Source organism: Heterodontus francisci, chromosome 7, assembly GCF_036365525.1.
Source record: "Heterodontus francisci isolate sHetFra1 chromosome 7, sHetFra1.hap1, whole genome shotgun sequence".
NCBI classification, from domain to species: domain Eukaryota; kingdom Metazoa; phylum Chordata; class Chondrichthyes; order Heterodontiformes; family Heterodontidae; genus Heterodontus; species Heterodontus francisci.
The window spans coordinates 100917244-100935001 of NC_090377.1; the positions used below are offsets into that span (position 1 = coordinate 100917244).

Here is a 17758-nt window from a genome sequence, read left to right on the forward strand (position 1 = left end):
TCTCTGCATCACCACATCTTATGCAATGAATTATGACCTGTGACACAATGAAACAAGAAATAGTAAAACATTTGTTCAAATGCCAATAGAATCTTTTCATGTTGCCATGTGAGTACTGTTGTGTCATGCATTGTATACAATGGGCAAGCTACAAGAATAAGATTAAGCTAATTGAGTGAGACTGTTATGCATCAACACAATGCTTTTTTTAAAAAAAACTTATTTGCCACTTGCTTATTTATAATAAAATATAATTGCATCACAACATCTTTGATAACCAGGCTATCTTTATAATAAAGTGTAATAGAAGCAAGGTAACTAACCTCTAAACAATTTAATTTAGTAAATGTAATATTCATTGTAGCTGCCATGTGGCTCATTTTAGTTTCTAGTTCAGGGATACTTGTATCAACATGCAGTGTTCCAGAGTGGTAGGTCATTGATTTATGGCTAGCACACAACTCACAGATAGTTCTCAATCCTCAGTCTTCAAAACGCTGAGCCCTGGAGCTAATATGCCTAGTGGTTTCTGCTTTAGGTCTGCAAATGTGTAGCCTCATTTTTCACATTTAGTCTAAATTTCACTGCAGACAGATTTTAATTTAAGTGTTGTAGGCACAGAAAGTATGGATACATCTGTAACTTAGACAATGTGAATGTGTTGAACATATCCTGTAGGAATACAGGAGGTTAGGTTATGAATTGCAGGAATATTGAATAAATCCTGCCACATTATCTTTGGGCCTTTCATCATATTTCTCTCCCACATTCACTTTTTGACCTTATGTTTTGTTACAAGTTGCAAGGGAGAAAATAAACATTCTGGTGGCTTATTCCATCCATCATGTTAGAAAGTGATTTCATCTGCAGATAGTATGTTGTCTTCTGCTTGAGCTAAAAACTTGCACAGTTGACTGAATGTATAAATGGAGAATAAAAGATGGTTGGAAACAACTTAGCAGACTGCAGAACAATCTGACAGAACCATGCAAAGTTAAACTGTTATACTTAGCAGTAGCTTTGCATTGACTTACAGCCCATAATGGACTATTTGAGGCCTTTTATATTTAAAAAATCTTATACAATATTGATGAATGTCACCATTTGAGTTTATACATCCTGCTTCTGTATCCCTCATGTTTCTATCTTTCAATCCCCTCAGTTTTGCTCTACAGAGGCCTTTCTACAATTTTATTGTGGTTTTATGAGATGAGGATGGGTATAAAAGGAAGTACAAATAGCGGCAATGTTTACATGCTGGGGGAGGACAACTTTATTGAAAAGCAATGTGTATTGTTTGACCAGGAAATATGCTTTTATTCTGTGTCAATTTTAATCATGTAATACGCTGTCTCCATTCCAGCTCCTGAAAGATTTCCCTGATGAACTGCGAGCTGACATTGCAATGCATCTGAACAAAGAAATCCTTCAGCTGCCTGTATTTGAATCAGCTAGCCGTGGGTGCCTTCGATCCCTCTCCCTAAGCATCAAGACCTCTTTCTGTGCTCCTGGGGAATACCTCATCCGTCAGGGTGATGCCCTGCAGGCTATCTATTTTGTCTGCTCAGGTTCCATGGAGGTCCTGAAAGACAACACTGTACTGGCTATTCTAGGTAAGTATTGCCTTAAATACTCATTACTGACTGTCATAGCTTACTTGATGGTCACTGTTAAAACCCATTTTACATGTAGTCATTAGAACTGACTAACAATTAGAAAAGAATGACTTGCGTTTTATACAATGCCTTTCCTGACCTCAGGATGTTCCAAAGTGCTTCACAGCCAATGAAGCACTTCTGATGTGTAGTCGCTCTTGTATTGCAGGCTCGATAAGAGGAAACCGGTGGATGCAGTGTATTTGATTTTCAAAAAGAATTCGATAAGGTGTCACACAAGAGGTTATTACACAAAATTAGGGCTTGTGATATTGGGGGTAATATATTAGCATAGATTGAGGATTGGTTAACAGACAAAAAAACAGAGAGAGTAGGAAGAAATGAATCATTTTCGGGTTGGCAGGCTATAACTAATGGGGTACTGCAAGGAGCACTGTTTGAGCCTCAGCTATTTACAATCTAAGTCAATGACTTAGAAGGGAGGACCGAGTGTAATGTATCAAAGTCTGATGACTTTACACTCGCTCACTCACTTGTTCGTCCTTCGTAGTCGAAGTGTATCATGACATCAACTAGAATTCATTGAGTTAAGTTTCAGATGTGGTGTGTTTAAAGATGACTAATCAAATCAATTTGAGCATGAATAAATCTGTTGCATGTTGGACACACATGTATTGGCATTTGCGGTTATGGACTTGTGAAGCTCGCGTTTCCTATTGGTCAGCGCGGGTCTGTTCCGTTCATAGGAGGTGGCACCTTTATTGATGCGACTGCGCCATATAGAGTGACCCTGGGCAAGGTTCTCCCATATCTCAGGGGTGATATTGAAACTCTTCAGTGAGACCTTCAGGGTGTGTCCTTGAAGTGCTTTTTCTGTCCTCCATGTCAATGTTTCCCTTCAATTAGCTCGTCGTAGCATTCTGGCAGCATGTCCTGCCCATCTTATCTGAACACTCCAGCAGAGTGTGGATGCTAGGCATGTTGCTCAGGGAGAGAATCTCAGTGTAGAAACCTCGTCTTGCTATCTGATCTGATCTGATCTCTCCCTCCTCTGAGTTCACTGCTCTTCTATCCTCCCTAAATTTCTCCCTCCATGTAAACTCCCAAACCCATATTCACAGCCACCCACTTGACGTTGCCATCTTACGTGGCCTTGCTAGTCCCATCAAATCAATTAAAGATAAGGCGATCTCTGATCATTTCCTTGTATCATTCTCCACCCACAACCCCTTTCCATGCCCCAACCCTACCTCATTCTGTATCCATCCCAGGAAAAAAAATCCCCCAATTCACTTACAACTGCACTTGCAAAATCTCAACTATTTAGCCTTTGGCCCTCTATTCTTCACAATATTTCTGTAGTTACTGATTTGCTCAACCGCAACCTCACCTCCACCTTTGATGCCCTAGTCCCCAATAAAAAGATCAGTCTCTCTCACCCTGGACGTTCCCCCTGGTACAGCCTTCATCTCCACTCCCTTAAGTTTACGGGACAGAGGTTTGAAAGGATATGGCAGACAACTGGTTTAGCCATCCACTGCCAGATCTGGCTGGATCATCTTGGAATGCTAAGATAACTCCTGGTTTTCTTTCTCTACTGCAAACCATCTTCTTAAACTCCTTTCCCTTGTCCTCTCCACTCTCACCTCCAATAATAAGTGTGAGGAGCTCATGGACTCTTTGTCACTAAGATCGAGACCATCCGACTAGCTGCCTCTGCCATGTCCCTCCCTTCCATAGCTTCATGCACTTTGGTTTTGGCTTGTAGTCACCTCAAATTGAAGACTTTGCCAGCCGTGAGATATGCAACATGGATGGCACTTCCGATAACACAGAATGGGAAAGTAAGCTGTGAGGAGGATGCAAAGAGATATAGGCAGGTTATGTGATTGAGCAAGAATGCGGCAGGCGAATATAATGTGCAGAAATGTGAAGTTACCCACTTTGGTAGGAAAAATAGAGAAGCAGAATATTTTTTGAAAGACAAGAGATTTGGAAATATTGTTATTCAGAGGGGCCTGTGTGTCCCTGCAGGTACAACAGGCAATTAGGAAAGCAAGCAATATGTTAGACTTTATTGCAAAGAGATAGGGGTATAAGAGTAAAGAGGTCTTACTGCAATTATATAGGGCCTTGATGAGACCACACCTGGATTACTGTGTATAGTTTTGGTCTCTTACTTAAGGAAAGATATACTAGCACTGGAAGGAGTGCAATGAAGTGTCACTAAACTGATTCTTGGGATGAGGGAATTGTCATATGAGGAACAAATGAGTAGATTAGGCCTATATTCCCTAGTGTTTAGAAGAAGAGAGGTGATCTCATTAAAACTATAAAATTCTTAAGAGGCTTACAGGATAGATGTGGGGAGGATGTTTCTCCTGGCTGGGGAGTCTAGAACTTGGGTCACAGTCTCAGAATAAGGGGTCAGTCATTTAGGACTGAGATGAGCAGAAATTTCTCTAGAGAGCTGTGAATGCTCAGTCATTTAGTATACTCAAGACAGAGATGGATAGATTTTGGCTACTAATGGCATGAAGGGCTGTTGGTATAGAACGGGAACATGGAGTTGAGGTAGAATGTCAGCCATAATCTTATTGAATGACAGAGCAAGCTCGAAGGGCTGGATAGCCTACTCTTGCTCCACTTTCTTATGTTCTTAAATGTCGCAGCCAATCTGCACACATCAAGGTCCCACAAACAACTATGAGATAAGTGAGCAGACAATCTGTCTTCGTGATGCTGACCAAGAGATAAATGTTGACCAGAACTCCCCTGCTGTTGTTCAGAATAATACCTTGGGATCTTTTACGTTCACCTAAGAGGGCATGTGGGGCCTCAGTTTAACATCACATCTGAGTCTGCTGTTGACGATTTCATAGAAAAGAATTTTGTCTCAGGCTAGTGGTGTACCACAAGGATCAGTGCTTGGGCCCCAGCTGTTCACAATATATATCAATGATTTGGATGTGGAGACCAAATGAAGTATTTCCAAGTTTGCGGATGACACAAAACTAGTTGGGAATATGCGTTGTGAGGAAGATGCAAAACAGCTTCAAGGGGATTTGGACAGACTTAGTGAGTGGGCAAGAAAGTGGCAGATGGAATATAAAGTGGAAAAATGTGAGGTTATCCACTTTGGTAGGAGGAACAGATGTGCAGAGTATTTCTTAAATGGTAAGAGATTAGAAAGTGTAGATGTATAACGGGACCTTGTCAATAAGTCACTGAAAGCTAATATGCAGGTGCAGCAAGCAATTAGGAAAGCTGAATGTTTGTTAGCCTTTATCACAAGAGGATTTGCAAACAGGAGTGGTGAAGTCTTGCTTCAATTGCATAGAACCTTGGCTAGACCGTACTTGGAGTACTGTGTGCAGTTTTGGTCCCCATTCCTTAGGAAGGATATTGTTGCCATAGAGGGAGTGCAACAAAGGTTCACCACACTTGTTCCCGGGATGGCGGGGCTGTCCTATGAAGAGAGATTGGGGAAACTGGGCCTGTATTCTATAGAATTTCGAAGAATGAGAGGTGATCTTATTGAAACCTACAAAATATTTAAAGGGATGGACAGGGTAGATGTAGGTAAGATGTTTCCCCTGGTTGGGGAGTCTAGAACCAGGGGAGGGGGGCGGCGGTAGGTGGTAATCAGCAGGCGGTTTCCTTGACCATGTTTGACCTGATGCCATGAGACTTCATGGGGTCCGGAGTCAATGTTATGGACTCCCAGGCAACTTCCTCCTGACTGTATACCACTGTGCCGCCACCTCCGGTGGGGCAGGACGTACCCAGGGATGGTGATGGCAGTGTCTGGGACATTGTCTGTAAGGTATGATTCCCTGAGTACAACTGTGTCAGGCTGTTGCTTGATTAGCCTGTGGGACAGCTCTTCCAATTTTGGCACAAGCCCCCAGTTGTTAGTAAGGAGGACTTTGCATGGTCGACAGGGCTGGGTGTGCTATTGTCGTTTCAGATGCTTAGGTTGATGCCAGGCGGTCCATCTGGTTTCATCCCTTAAGCAATGTCTGAGGCTAGTTGTGTAGTTGGTTGGATGGGGCATTTGAAGATGCAGTCACTGGCCTTGACCACTCATGTGAGTTCATTGAACTAGTTGCGGCACTGCAGGTCCTCAAGGCTTGTTTCTTGGCATTGACCTCCATGAGTATCTGCTCCCACTGCCTTCTGTGTGTGTGTCTGGAGTGCCTCCTGCCGCCTGTAGATACAGGAATCTCTCCTGCTTTCCAACTCTTCCACCAAAGCTTCCAGTGCAGTGTCCAAAAATCTTAGGGCCAGCACACTCCCATGTTGCCTCATTCGTCACTGTTTCCCAGGTTGGAGTCACTTCCCGCATGACTGCTAGCACTTGCTCCAGCACAATGCACTTCCCCTTTAAGAGCTGCAGGCTAGCTTTATGCACTGTAGGCGAAAGCTTTAAGTGGTGCTAGACACTCAAGCTAATGGTCCAGCCAACCAAAAGCACGCTCAGTGCTGGCTGAAATCACTATAATGAGCAAACAGCACAAAGTTACCACGTTGCTTGCATTGCAATGAACAAGGCGTGGGATAGTTGCATACCACAATCCCCTCATCTGTTTTCGGGACTATTCAATTTAGCTCTCTTTCTGTCCTCACAATCATTGTTGTCCCTTATTTTTGATCCTAGCAAGTTGGACATAGTGGGGTAAGACTGACTGGTCTATCATTTCCTGGTTTATTGGTTTCTCCCTTTCTCGAACTGAGGTGGAACATCCAGGACATTCCTTTCGAACTTCTGATTCCAGAGATTTTTGGAAAATTATCGTTCGTGTTGCTGATATTTCTTCCCAACATCAATTGGGAATATCCTCCTCAGATATTCCTGCAATCCCTCTCAATTAAAAACTGTTGCAAAATATGTATCTCTGCAATTGCCTCACTCTCAAGCTGGCCCCCTACATTGTTATTGAGTCTGCGGCCTCTCAATTAATACGTATGTTCAAAGTTGTTTCTGTAAATGTGGAAAGGGCTGGCAGAATGATACCTAGGTTTGGTTCTTGGCGGACTTGTAAGGTGATCTCAATAACAATTATATGAAGCAGGGTGAAAGGGAAATTCAGCCTATATTACCTCACAACACATCTTTGTAACACTAAGTAATATTTCATTGTCAGTTTTTGTTAACTTTGTCATTTCATACATGGTAAATATTGGCTGGGTCAAAGATGACAAGTATTCAAACAAATATGTAATTAGATTATTGAGTGCTAAATCAATCAATTCCTATAAAAATTTGTTGAATGATTACCTGACTGGAAATGGGATTGAAAGTTATAAAGATAAATTTAAGCATAGAACAGTAAGTGACATGTTATTCAGGATGTGTAAATATTGTCTGAGACAAGTTTGATTTATTGGTAGTTTACTATGTTTAATTCCCTCCATTAAGAAGTTTAAATAAATTAAGAGGCTGTTGCAACACATTGGAGTTGGATGGTTTAACGGCCTTATCTCATTTCACACGTTCTTATGTTCTGAACTAACATATCATGTTGATCCCATTTCCCAAAGAGCTTGTGAAAATTATAAAATAAAGTACAGCTCATTTCATTCTCATTTGAATGACAAGCTATTTGAAATAAAAGCAGAAAACATTGGAAATATTTAGCAACTTTGTCAGCAACTGAGAAGAGAAAAGGCAGGGGAACCTTACAAGTGTCTCTTCATCAGTTAATAGAAACATAGAAAATAGGAGCAGGAGTAGGCCATTCAGCCCTTCGAGCCTGCTCCGCCATTCATAATGATCATGGCTGATCATCGAACTCAGTAAATGTTCCCGCTTTCGCCCCATACCCTTTGATCCCTTTAGACCCAAGAGCTATATCTAACTTCTTCTTGAAAACATACAATGTTTTGGCCTCAACTGCTTTCTGTGGTAGCAAATTCCACAGGCTCACCACTCTCTGGGTGAAGAGATTTCTCCTCATCTCAGTCCTGAAAGGTTTACCCCGTATCCTTAGACTATTACCCCTGGTTCAGGACTCCCCCACCATCAGGAAGATCCTTCCTGCATCTACCCTGTCAAGTCCTGTTAGAATTTTATAGGTTTCTATGAGATCCCCCCTCACTCTTCTGAACTCCAGCAAAAATAATCCTAACCGACTCAATCTCTCCTCATACGTCAGACCCGCCATCCCAGGAATCAGTCTGGTAAACCTTCGCTGCACTCCCGCTATAGCAAGAACAGCCTTCCTCAGATAAGGAGACCAAAACTGCACACAATATTCCAGGTGTGGCCTCACCAAGGCCCTGTATAATTGCAGCAAGACATCCCTGCTCCTGTACTCGAATCCTCTCGCTATGAAGGCCAACATACCATTTGCCTTTTTTACCGCCTGTTGCACCTGCATGCTTACCTTCAGCGACTGGTGTACAAGAACACCCAGGTCTCGCTGCATATTCCCCACTCTCAGTTTATAGCCGTTCAGATAATAATCTGCCTTCCTGTTTTTGCTACCAAAGTGGATAACCTCACATTTATCCACATTATACTGCATCAGCCATGCTTTAGCCCACTCACTCAACTTGTCCAAATCACCCTGAAGCCTCTCTGCATCCTGCTCACAATTCACCCTCCCACCCAGTTTTGTGTCATCTGCAAATTTGGAGATGTTACATTTAGTTCCCTCATCTAAATCATTTATATTGTGAATAGCTGGGGTCCTAGCACCGATCCCTGTAGTACCCCACTAGTCACTGCTTGCCATTCAGAAAAAGACCCGTTTATCCCTACTCTTTGTTTCCTGCCTGCCAACCAATTTTCTATCCATCGCATTACACTACCCCCAATCCCATGCACTTTAATTTTACATGCTAATCTTTTATGTGGGACTTTGTCAAAAGCCTTCTGAATGTCCAGATTAACCACATCCACTGGCTCCCCCTCATCAACTCTACTGGTTACATCCTCGAAGAATTCTAGTAGATTTGTGAAGCATGAGATTTCCCTTTCGTAAATCCATGCTGACTCTGCCCAATTCTACCACTGTTCTCTAAGTGCTCTGCTACAAAATCTTTGATAATGGACTCTAGAATTTTCCCCACTAAAGACATCAGGCTGACTGGTCTATAATTCCCTGCTTTCTCTCTACCTCCCTTTTTAAATAGTGGGGTTACATTAGCTACCCTCCAATCTGTAGGAACTGTTCCAGAGTCTATAGAATCTTGGAAGATGACCACCAATGCATCCACTATTTCTAGGGCCACTTCCTTAAGTACTCTGGAATGCATACCATCAGGCCCTGGGGATTTATCGGCTTTCAATCCCATCAATTTCCCCAACACCATTTCTGTATTAATACTGATTTCCTTCAGTTCCTCTCTCTCACTAAGCTCTGTGTTCCCCAACATTTCTGGTATATTTGTGTCCTCCTTTGTGAAGACAGAACCAAAGTATGCATTTAGTTGGTCAACCATTTCTTTGTTCTCCATAATAAATTCCCCTGTTTCTAACTGTAAGGGACCTACATTTGTCTTCACATACCTATAGAAACTTTTACAGTCAGTTTTTATGTTCCCCGCAAGCTTGCTCTCGTACTCTATTTTCCCCTTCTTAATCAATCCCTTGGTCCTCCTTTGCTGAATTCTAAACTGTTCCCAATCCTAAGATCTGTTGTTTGTTCTGGCAAATTTATATGCCTCCTCCTTGGATCTAATACTATCTCTAATTTCCCTTGTAAGCCATGGTTTGGCTACCTTTCCCATTTTACTTTTGCGCCAGACAGGGATAAACAATTGTTGCAGTTCTTTAAATGTTTGCCATTGCCTATCCACCGTCATACCTTTACGTAATGTTTCCCAATCCATCATAGCCAACTCGCGCCTCATACCTTCGTAGTTTCCTTTACTAAGATTCAGGACCCTTGTCTCAGAATCAACTACGTCATTCTCCATCTTGATGAAGAATTCTATCATATTATGGTCACTCATCCCCAAGGGGTCTCGTACCATTAGATTGTCAATTATTCTTCTCTCATTACACAATACCCAGTCTAGGATGGCCTCTTCTCTAGTTGGTTCCTCAACGTATTGGTCCAGAAAACCATCCCGGATACACTCCTAGAATTCCTCCTCGACTGTATTGTGACTAATTTGATTTGCCCAATCTATATGCAGATGAAAGTCACCCATAATTACAGATGTTCCTTTATCGCATACGTCTCTAATTTCCTGTTTAATGCCATTCCCAACATCACCACTACAGTTTGGGGGTCTATATACAACCCCCACTAACGTTTTTTGCCCCTTAGTGTTTGTCAGCTCTACCCATACAGATTCCACATTGTCAGAGCTAATATCTTTCCTCACTATTGCGTTAATTTCCTCTTTAACCAGCAATGCAACTCCACCGCCTTTTGCTTTTTGTCTGTCCTTCCTAAATACTGAATACCCCTGGATGTTCATTTCCCATCCCTGGTCACCTTGCAGCCATGTCTGTGTAATCCTGACTATATCATACCCATTTACATCTATTTGCCCGATTAATTCATCCACTTTATTGCAAATGCTCCGCGCGTTAAGGCACAAAGCCTTAGGCTTGTCTTTTTAACATTACTTGTCCCCTTCCCACTATTTTTCATTGTGGCCCTGTTTGATTCTGGCCCTTGATTTCTCTGCCTATCACTTTTCTTATTCCCCTTACTGTCTTTTGATCTTGCCTTTGATTCCCACCTCCTCTGACTCCTTGCAAAGGTTCCCATCCCCCTGCCATTTTAGTTTAAACCCTCCCAACCACTCTAGCAAATACTCCCCCTAAGACATCAGTCCTGCTCCTGCCCAGGTGTAACCCATCCAACTTGTACTGATCCCACCTCCCCCAGAACTGGTCCCAATATCCCAGGAATCTAAAACCCTCCCCCTCACACCAACTCTTCAGCCACGTATTCATCCGATATATCCTGCTATTTCTACTCTGACTAGCACGTGGCACTGGTAGTAATCCTGAGATCACTACCTTTGAGGTCCTACTTTTCAACTCTAGCTCCCTATATTCTGCTTTTAGGACCTCATCCTTTTTGTTTTACCCATGTCATTTGTACCAATGTAACCATTGGTCCTACTTATCTTTAGTACATAAAAGTAAAGTAGGTGCTGAATGACAAATGAAAGTGAAGGGTTATTTTGATCAAACCATCATAATGTAATGCTCAATTACTTCTTTGGATTATTTTTGATATTTTACTATCTTTGAACTAAGTGGTTAATTATTTGAAGTAAACTCCATGCACAAAATGATTTTAAAAAAATTAAATCTGAAAGAATATTTAATTACTTACTGTAATTTTCTACTGCTGCGTATGCTATTCCTTTTTGATGTTACGAATATGAGTGAGATTTATTTATCTGGTCTCCTAAATACTTAATTTCCTTTGACCTTGGAGCTCGCCAACACATTTTCAATTACATTCAAATTGGGAAAAAAAATGAACATTGCTATTTTACTTTATGATTTGAGCATACCCATTGCAAAAAGCCAAGTTGGTATTTTTAACCAGAGTTACCATAAAGCTGAGGCAGCTTTAGAAGCTATGGTAACATGATATCCATTACAGCCCAAATTTGATCTTGGTTGTCAAAAGTTTTTAAGCATTTCTACTGACTATTAACAGTCACCACTTATAGGAAAGTTATATCTGTATTAGCTATAATGTAATGTTGGTCCAAACGAGAGCTTCATCCAACAATTTGGGCAAATCAAATTAGTATTCCTAGATTAAAATTAGTTACCACTTTTGATTTTTTGTTGCTTTCTGCCAAGTAGCATCTACTAATATCAAATGACTGAGGAAGGATTGCAAGACTTTTTTAATTCATTCTTGGGACAAGGCCAGCATTTATTGCCCATCCATAGTTGCCCTTGAGAAGGTGAGGGTGATCCTTCTTCTTTACTTACTGCAATCACATGGTAAAAGACCTCCCATGGTGCTATTAGGGAGGGAGCTCTAGGATTTTGACTAAGCCATAATGAAGGAGCGACAATATATTTCTAAATCAGGATGGTGTATGACTTGGAGAGGAACTTGGAGGTGATAATGTTCCCATGAACCTGCTGAGCTTGTCCTTCGAGTTGGTAGAAGTCTTGGATTTGTAGTTAAAACAATCAGTTTACAGAATATCAGACACACTGGGAAAGATGTAAAACAATTTATAAGTACGATGCCAGAATTGAGAGATTATAACAATAAAGAAAGACCGGGTTTCTTTTCTCTAGAAAAGAGATGGCTGAGGAGTGACCTAATAGAGTTTTTAAAAATTATAAATGGGTTTGATAAGGTAGACATAGAGAAAATGGTTCCACTTGTGTGGGAATCCCAAACTAGGGGTCATAAATGTGAGAAAATCACTAATAAATCAAATGAGGAATTCAGGAGAAACTTCTTTACTCAGTATCTGGTTAGAGTGTGAAATTGCCTACCACATGGAGCAGTTGAGGTGAATAGCATAGTAGCAGTTAAGGGGAAGCTAGTTACATACATGAAGGAGAAAAGAATAGAAGGATATGCTGATAAATTTAGATGAAATAGCATGGGAGCAGGCTTGTTTGGAACATAAATACAGTACAGACTATTTGGACCTAATGACCTGTTTCTGTGGGATAATTTCTATATAATTCATAATAACCATAGGAATGAAGTATTAGTGATCTGATCCAAGCTTACATTACAATTTTGAAGTTGGTCCCTTCCACTTGGTGCTATTTCTAATATATACATAGCATACTTTTTATTACTAAGTTTGTTTTTGTAAATGTTTTTCACAATTGCTTTATGTCTGCAAACTGTGTGCCATATGGAAGCTGGCATCTGTTTGGGTTGACAGAGGGCAACTTTCATCTTATCCTATCCATTGAACCAAGGTTCCATCTGCCTGTTTATCCGGATATTAAAGATCCCATACCAGTACCTTGAAGAGGAGCAGGCTACTCTCACTCTGTCCTGACCAGTATTCCTCCCTTAAGTAATAGCCCCGAAACTAAAACAGATCAATTCCATTTTCACTGCTGTTTTAGTCGGGTGCAGGGGACACTGCTCATGAAAAGTTGCTGCTGGGTTGATACTACAAACCAACAATCATCGCTCCTCAAAGTAATTCACTAAGACTTCTCAACATGAAATGGTATCATATGAAATCTAAATATTATTATTATCTCAGTGTGTTGTGTATCCTGGATCACAGATACTCTTTGTTTCTTGTCAGTAATGGTGCTAACAAAAAGACTAATAGAAGTTGAATTTTTTTGAAGGCAAAGAGTTTGTCAAGGTTTTGAAAAAGCACGGTCCTGAAATTCGTATGGAGGTCAAAGGTGTTGTATCTGTGGTCGAATAGTACTCCAACTCTCCCACTGCCAATATCGATGATTCTGTTGGAAATCCCTGAGCCAGATTATTTGTAATATTTTGGGCCGATTCCAACACCATTGAGGTGCAACTAGGGCATTAGCCACTAGTCACATTTGGCTAATTGTGTTTCTGATTAGTAAATAAAAAATGAGTAATAGATATAAACGAGTTGGGCAATACTCGTATTCATACAGTGTACGCCTGTGTACTTTAACCTTTTTGTGTGTTTGTTGGTAAAACAGTAAGACAAGAAGTGAGTATGCGAGTATGTTTTGATTATTGGAAGTGCTTTTACATCCTCAGTTGCAGAAGAGTGGTAGATTTTTGTTGAGTAGTGTGAGGTACATTTATCTAAATTTTGTGTATGTAAGGCATTTTTGACTATAATTGTTGATTGTGGCTTCAGTGGTGCACTGTGGCTAGTCAGCAATTTCTATTGAAAAACAATATTGGACATGGCCTACCTGGAGGAGGACGGCATTGCCAGTGGCTGTGAAGGCAACCATAGCCAGGAATCTTAATGCAGCTGGCTCCTTCCAGACTGGAGCAGGCGATATTTGCAACATCTCTTAGTTTGTCATCCACTGTTGCAAAAGGGAGGTCACTGAGACTCTGTATTCAAAGTATTTCAAGGACCTAGCAGCAGTGCATTAAGCAGTTCAGTGACCTCTTATAAGTGATCAAGGTCAGTTAATGCATCTTCAAAGAACATCTCCTAGCAACCACACGACGAACCTTTCACACTGCTCAAGGTACCACACACTTATCACTCATCTATCAGCAGTCCCATCACTCAGGACTCAGGCCTAACACCCAGATTCTCTATCTCACCCTCATGCACATTCCAAGGGGAATTTAATTATCCTAATATAGACTAAGGTAGTAATAGTGTAAAGAAGAGTTTCCGAAGAGTGTTCAAGAGAATTTTCTTGATCTATGTTTTTTGGATGTGGAAAGGATGTTTCCTCTTGTGGGCCAATCGAGAACTGGGAGTCATTGTTTAAAAATAAGGGGTTGCCCATTTAAGACAGAGTTGAGGAATATTTTCTCTCAGAGGGCTGTGAGTCTTTGGAATTCTCTTCCTCAAAAGGTGGTGGAAGCAGAGTCTTTGAATATTTTTAAGGCAGAGGTAGATAGATTCTTAATAAGCAAGGAGGTGAAAGGTTATTGGGGTTGACGGGAATGTGGAGTTGAGGTTATAATCAGATCAGCCATGATCTTATTGAATGGCGGAGCAGGCTCGAGGGGCCGAGGGGCCTACTCTTGCTCCTAATTCATATGTTCGTATTCTGTCTTGTCAGAGAGAAGCAGGTGGAGCAAGCACACAGCTTTATGAGGATTGCAGGCTTCTCATGGTGCAGGGTGCCATTATTTGCACACAATTCACTTTGCGATTACCACCTGTCAACTCTGAAATGCAACCTGAAGGTATTTCAATCCCTCAACGGCAGATGGTTTGCGACTATATGCAATGAATGATACCCGGTATCCTGGCAGCAGTCTGATGCCTTCATTCTGTGGCAATCCGCTGTACCATTTGCAGTTGAGCCACCAGAGACAAACCAGAGGGTGGCTACAGGACTAAAAGTGCTATCCCTTGAGGACATGGCTCATGACTCCTATGCACAACACATGCACCCATGGGCAGCATCCATATAAGAAAAACCATGCTGCCACACGAAATGTCATGGAGGAGACCATTGAGGTGCTCAAACAATGCTTCAATTGTTTGAATTGCTCAGGAAGAGCCCTGCAGCACTCAGCAGGGAAGTAGGAAGAGGAAGGGGGAAGCAACTAACATCACCCCTTTCTGGCTGGGCTGTCTGTGATCAAGTCGTCCGATTGCAATACCAGTAAACGCAACCCCAGTTGATGGTTGTGGTTTTTGGAGGCCAGTTATCTCAGCCCCAGGATATTACTGCAGCAGTTCCTCAAAGTAGTGTCCTAGGCCCAAACATCTTCAGTTGCTTCATCAATGACCTTCCCTGCAATGTAACAAAAGAAGTAGGATGATTGCATAATGTTCAGTATGATTCCTATCTCCTCAGATAATGAAGCAATCCATGGCCACAAGAAGCAAGATCTGGACAACATTCCAGCTTGAGCGGATAAGTGGCAAGTAACATTCGTGCCACACACGTGCCAAGCAATGACCATCTCCCCTTGTCATTCAACTGTATTACCATTGCTGAATCCCCCACCATCAACATCCTGGGGGTTACCATTGACCAGAAACTGAACTGGACCAGCCCATAAATACTATGGCTACAAGAGCAGGTCAGAGGCTGGAATTCTGCAGCGCGATACTCACCTCCTGACTCCCCAAAGCCCATCCACCATTCACAAGGCACATGTCAGGAGTGTGATGGAATACCCTCCAGTTGCCTGGCTGAATGCAGCTCAACAACACTTAAGAAGCTCAATACCATCAAGTTCAAAGCAGCTCACTTGATTGGCACTCCATTCACTACCTTAAACAGTCACTCCCTCCACCATTGACGCACTGTGGCAGCAGTGTGTGTTTTGCAGCCACGTGGTGCAATGTGGGTGGTTCTCACTGTTCACCTGACTGCAGGTATTGTATTTGTTTTAGAGTTTAGCCCCTTGGTGTTTTATTTTTCAAATAACCAGACAGCGACAGGTTTTCTTGTTGGTTTTAAAAACAGAAAGTCAATTGGTTATTTATTAATTTGCCTTGTCCTGAAATTGTCACAACTGCATCCACTCACGCAGTCACTTGTGCACACACACAGACACACAAACACAAGAAACAGATAGAGAAAGGAAGGAGGAAGGGTTTTTTTAGTGGGCGAAAGGTTATGATAAACCTGTTGAATTCTCTTGAGACTCAAGTTCTAGACAGTTGCAGGCCTGAAATTATTGTAGATTTCTTTTTTGATTGAAGGTTCTATTGAAGTTGGTGGGTCATTTCCAGCTCTCTCTGCTGTATAATGTAGATATCGGATTTTTTAGCAGGGCATGTGCTTTCTGGCTTGCTGGAATGCCAGCTGTTACAAGTAGCTTCACCTTCTGGACCAGTCTTTCTCTCTGACTTTTTTTTAAGGTATAACTGTGTCACTTTACACCTCCTGTTAGGAGACATTCTGGTTTCAGCCCCATGGTGATCACACAATGGCCCAGGACATGGCTAATTCACACCTCCTTTGTTTTAGAGGAAGATGTTCAATTATGGATTGTTTTTAGGATAGGTGTAAGATGGGTTTCGTTAACACCTTTTGGCTTTGAAGGTTTGTCCTTTGTCTTTGGCAGACTGTTTAAATACACAAAAAGCTAATCCCCTTTTTCAGTGCCGTTTTGGACCAGTTCACTTTTTAAAATAAAGGTTCATTTTTTAAAGACAAAGTCCGTTTTTTCCATAACTCTTCAGCGTTAGTCCGTGAATGTTATATCATCACACCTCAGATATGCGTGACAGTGTGCCATCTGCAAGATGCACTGCAGTAACTCATCAAGGCTCCTCTGACAGCACCTTCCAAACCCACAGCCTCTACCACCTAAAAGAACAAGGACAGCAGATGCATGGGAACACCACACCTGCAAATTCCCCTCCATCACATACCATCCTAACTTGGAAATATATTACTGTTCCTTCGCTGTCGCTGAGTCAAAAACCTGGAACTCCCTCCCTAACAGCACTGTGGGTGCAGTAGTTTAAGAAGGCAGCTCACCACCACCTTCACAAGGGCAATTCGTGATAGGCAATAAATGCTGGCCTTGTCAGCAATGTTCACATCCCATAAACAAATAAAAATTAAATCCCCATTCACCAATGGTTCCACACCTCATCTTCCTTTTGTCACTGACCATCACAGCATGTGCTTGGCCACAATGCAAAAATAAAAGCCACTACAAAACAAACATTCCAAACCAAATTTATAAATGAAACTATGCTATATTTCTTATAAATGCCAACTTATCACCCTTGTGCATTCCCTTTGTGACTGTCTTCCTTTTGCCTTTGCCTATCCTAGTGCTCATGAGCAGTGCTACCCCAGTGGCTGTACCATGACCTTTGGAAAGCTGCTGACATCCAGTGGGGGACACTGCAGATGGCTTGGAGGGCAACGTCGAGCAGCTCTGGCCCTAGACGCCCAGCTTCTGACTGTACCATCTCGGCATAGGCGGCAACAGTCTGGGCTGGCTGGCTGACAGGCACCACCAAGGGTACTGGTGAGGTGAGAGGATGAATGCTATCATCCTGAAAGAGTACAGCAGGTTCGCTCCATGGAGCCACTGCCACTCCCCTGGGCTGATGCTTCAGCAATCCTAATAATGTGTTGGAGGACAGATTGCCGAACTGCTGTGACACCATGCAAGTCATGTTGAACACTGGTATCGCAACTATGATGGCAGCAGTCTGAACTTGTATGAGAGCAGACTGCGTGTGTGGCATCAAGCTGGTAACTGCTAAAGGAGGTGGCCACCACTTTCATGCTGGAAAGAATGGACTCCAGCCTCTTCACAAAACCTGGTGCCAATTTGGTATAGATTAAGGAGAGCTTTGCAGTGCTAAAAAGAGAGGATATCCCTGAGGGGTCAAGGGCAGAATCTATTTGGCTAGAGCTAAGGAACAAAAATGGTGGAAGTACATGCTGTATCGGCTATCAACTAGTGGAAAGGATGAAGTAGAACAAGTTTTTTTTTATTCGTTCGTGGGATGTGGATGTTGCTGGCTTGGCCATCCCATCCCAATTGCCCTTGAGAAGGTGGGGGTGAGCTGCCTTCTTCAACCGCTGAAGTCCTTCGGGT

At 42.1% G+C, this 17758-nt stretch overlaps 1 protein-coding gene across 1 annotated transcript in view; it reads left to right on the forward strand.

Moving 5' to 3' along the window:
* The window catches only part of kcnh3 (potassium voltage-gated channel, subfamily H (eag-related), member 3), an 868694-nt gene that overhangs the window by 743336 nt on the left and 107600 nt on the right, over window positions 1-17758 (forward strand). The window contains exon 10 of the mRNA XM_068035730.1: window positions 1364-1613. Within this exon, the coding sequence (XP_067891831.1) occupies window positions 1364-1613 (250 nt within the window). The remainder of the gene's footprint in view (window positions 1-1363; window positions 1614-17758) is intronic.